Raw genomic sequence first — 3,596 nt, forward strand, 5'->3', positions numbered from 1 at the left:
CCATTCCCTACCCTGTTTCCTACCTACCCAGCCAGGGAGAAAGTCACTGTAGGCAACCCTCTGTCTGAGCCCTGGGGGTGCTGGCCATAACAGCTGTCCCCTGGAGGATGCAGAGGGAGTGGGGGAAAGGTGTCAGCTCGGTGCTGAGCTGGGGGACGCCAGGAGAACAGAATGATGCCCCTGAAGGTCTTGGGAGTCTTGGTAGGAGGTTGTGCCCCGGGCTGAAGCGCTCGGAGCTGTCCGTTCAGCACCATCGCGCCGCGCGGGGTTCAGGGCCCTCGGCAAGGCGCACCGGCTCGGTTCCCGCCCCCGCTTCACGGGAGCCTGCGGCGTGGGCTCCTGCCTCTCTTGGCGGGTGAGGGGCGCGCGGATCGGAAGAGGGGGGCTCCATAAGCGTAGGGACCACGCAGCCACCTGTGAGCCTCTCGCAGCGGCGGGCGGCGACGTGTAGGGCCGGAGACTGAAGGAGGCGCACGGCGGACCCCGCCTGCCCAGTGGCGGGGCACACACACAGGCGCACACGTCTACATCCTCGCACCCGCGCGCACTCGCGCAGCCAGCCGGCAGCGGCCACCGCGGCGATGCTAGCCAGCAGGTCCGGGAAGTTTCCCGCCGGCCTCGGCCTCGGGCGCCCGTGCACCCAGGTAAGCACTTCCAGAACGCGCAAGGCGAGCCCGGGGAAGGCGCAGCACTCGCGGCCGGGGGCACGGCTCCAGAAAGGCGGGTAGGGAGGGGGCTGGGAATGGGATCGGTCCTTGGAGGCTGGAAACCTGGGATGCCCAGTGACCCTCTTCTCCCCTCGGCCCAGATTTACGAACTGGAGCCGTGAATTTCCCCGCCCCCTCCCAAATCTCTGCGCCCCCTTCTTGGCCCAGCCCTGCCGGTGCGCATCTCAGCCTGGGTCCCGCCTGTCTGCGGCGAGAGGGCGGGGGCGTCTCCTTGGTCTGCTCACAGGCAAGGTCAGCACTCAGCCCCCTGGGCTCTCAGAACCGCTGGGCGCCACTCTGGGGAGGAGATGGAGGCCCGGCTGTACTCATAAGAAAATACACCCTTGGCTTGCTTTGGGAAGGGGTCAGCCCCCATAGAACCATTCCTGCACCTCAGTGCCCAGCCGCACTCAGAGACCCTGCTGGAGAGGGCTGGGCCCTCCAGAAGAGGGTGGGGAGAAAGAAAAGGAGAGGCTCGGGTAGGGAGTGCCGGCGCTCACACTGATGTGGTTCCCTCTGCTTTCAGGTGTAGCGCCCCCGCGCGGCGCGGGCGCCTGGGCATCTCCAGCATGACCCGCCAGAGCCTGTGGGACGTGTCCGAGGCCGACGTCGAGGATGGAGAGATCCGCATCAACGTGGGCGGCTTCAAAAGACGGCTGCGTTCCCACACACTGCTGCGCTTCCCTGAGACACGCCTGGGCCGGCTGCTCCTCTGCCACTCGCGAGAGGCCATTCTGGAACTCTGCGATGACTATGACGACGCCCAGCGCGAGTTCTACTTCGACCGCAACCCTGAGCTTTTCCCCTACGTCTTGCATTTCTACCACACGGGCAAGCTTCACGTCATGGCTGAGCTGTGCGTCTTCTCCTTCAGCCAGGAGATCGAATACTGGGGTATCAATGAATTCTTCATCGATTCTTGCTGCAGCTATAGTTATCACGGCCGCAAAGTGGAACCTGAGCAGGAGAAGTGGGACGAACAGAGTGACCAGGAGAGCACCACGTCCTCTTTCGATGAGATCTTGGCCTTCTACAACGATGCTTCAAAGTTCGATGGGCAGCCCCTGGGCAACTTCCGCAGGCAGCTGTGGTTGGCATTGGACAACCCGGGCTACTCAGTCCTAAGCAGGGTCTTCAGCGTCCTTTCCATCTTGGTGGTGTTGGGCTCCATCATCACCATGTGTCTCAATAGCCTGCCAGACTTCCAGATCTCTGATAGCCAGGGCAACCCTGGTGAAGACCCCAGGTTCGAAATCGTAGAGCACTTTGGCATTGCCTGGTTCACATTTGAGTTGGTGGCGAGGTTTGCTGTGGCCCCTGACTTTCTCAAGTTCTTCAAGAATGCTTTAAACCTGATAGATCTCATGTCCATCGTCCCTTTCTACATAACCCTAGTGGTAAACTTGGTGGTGGAGAGTTCTCCCACCTTGGCTAACTTGGGCAGGGTGGCTCAGGTCTTGAGGTTGATGCGGATCTTCCGAATTCTCAAGCTGGCCAGACACTCCACTGGCCTCCGCTCCTTGGGAGCCACCCTGAAATACAGCTACAAGGAAGTGGGGCTGCTCTTGCTCTACCTCTCTGTGGGGATTTCCATCTTCTCTGTGGTGGCCTACACTATTGAAAAGGAGGAGAACGAGGGCCTGGCTACCATCCCCGCCTGCTGGTGGTGGGCCACCGTCAGCATGACCACAGTAGGGTATGGAGATGTGGTCCCAGGGACCACAGCCGGGAAGCTGACTGCCTCTGCCTGCATCTTGGCAGGCATCCTGGTGGTGGTCTTGCCCATCACTTTGATCTTTAATAAGTTCTCCCACTTCTATCGGCGCCAAAAGCAACTTGAGAGTGCTATGCGCAGCTGTGACTTTGGAGACGGAATGAGGGAGGTCCCTTCGGTCAACTTAAGGGACTACTATGCCCATAAAGTTAAATCCCTCATGGCTAGTCTGACGAACATGAGTAGGAGTTCACCCAGTGAACTGAGTTTAGATGATTCTCTCCATTAGTTGGGAGCCAGACTTACACTGATTGGCTGCTTGTGCCTCTGGCACGATCCAGGCACTGTAGGGCTATGACATAAGGAGTCATTCCAACCTAGAGGGAGAGCTGCATGGGATACGAGCCCTAGATTGCTTTTGCAATGTTTAGAGTCATTTTCCCCCTTAGGGGATGGTGTGTCTAACACCATGCCTTTGCACCTTTCAATGAAATGACACTCACTGGTCTTTGTGTCATGGGCATAAAGTGTTCATCTTTCTGCCAGATGAGTATCTAGAATGCAAATTTCCCTGTCCACTGTGTACACTATTCTAGTGTGTATACCCAGTATTATCTGTGAGTTGAATTGTCTGTGCTCCTATTTCTAAGGCTGTTGTGTGAGTTCTATACAAAACGCCCTGACAAGTCTGTCCAGTGGAAATATTTCTGTCTATGAGGTGAGCAAGGATATCATGCAATTTGGATCACAACTGTGTGAAAACAATCTCAATTATCTATCCATTGCTTTCACTTGATTTTAATACCAAAAGAGAAAGCTTGCAAAGCTAAGCACACTTGGCCAGTGCAAGTCTTCGGGTTGTCTTTCTACCTGGTCCTGTCCTGTGATGTGCATGGATGCACCAGTCACGTTTAAGAAAGATGTGTATTGATGTGTATCTACTAAGTGTCAGTGTAAGAGGCAGCGACTCAGTCAACATGTCCTAAAGACTGAATGTTTTCCCCCAGACAGACTAGGGACAGGGACTTTAGCCAAGCATGGACCAACCCCAGGATACTGTAAGCAGAGTTCATGTAGGCTAAGCCCTTTTATTGACGGTCAGGCCTCTACTTTTCCTGGGGGAATTATAGAGATGTTGATTTCTGCCTGAGATTCTCAATCCAGGCCATTTGACC

General features: G+C 56.5%; 1 protein-coding gene across 1 annotated transcript; it reads left to right on the top strand.

The window, feature by feature from the left end:
• The first annotated feature begins 385 nt into the window (after positions 1–385).
• Kcns2 (potassium voltage-gated channel modifier subfamily S member 2) lies at positions 386–3,393 on the top strand. The gene is made up of 2 exons (XM_051159467.1): positions 386–644; positions 1,234–3,393. Exon 2 carries the CDS (start codon positions 1,277–1,279, stop codon positions 2,708–2,710), a length of 1,434 nt encoding a protein of 477 aa, XP_051015424.1. The 5' UTR covers positions 386–644; positions 1,234–1,276; the 3' UTR covers positions 2,711–3,393.
• The last annotated feature ends 203 nt before the right edge of the window (positions 3,394–3,596 follow it).

Source organism: Acomys russatus, chromosome 17 (genome assembly GCF_903995435.1).
Source record: "Acomys russatus chromosome 17, mAcoRus1.1, whole genome shotgun sequence".
In the NCBI taxonomy this organism is placed as follows: Eukaryota; Metazoa; Chordata; class Mammalia; order Rodentia; family Muridae; genus Acomys; species Acomys russatus.

Coding starts and splice junctions, on each gene's coding strand:
- Kcns2 (XM_051159467.1), top strand. CDS start 1,277: ATGACCCGCCAGAGCCTGTGGGACGTGTCCGAGGCCGACGTCGAGGAT.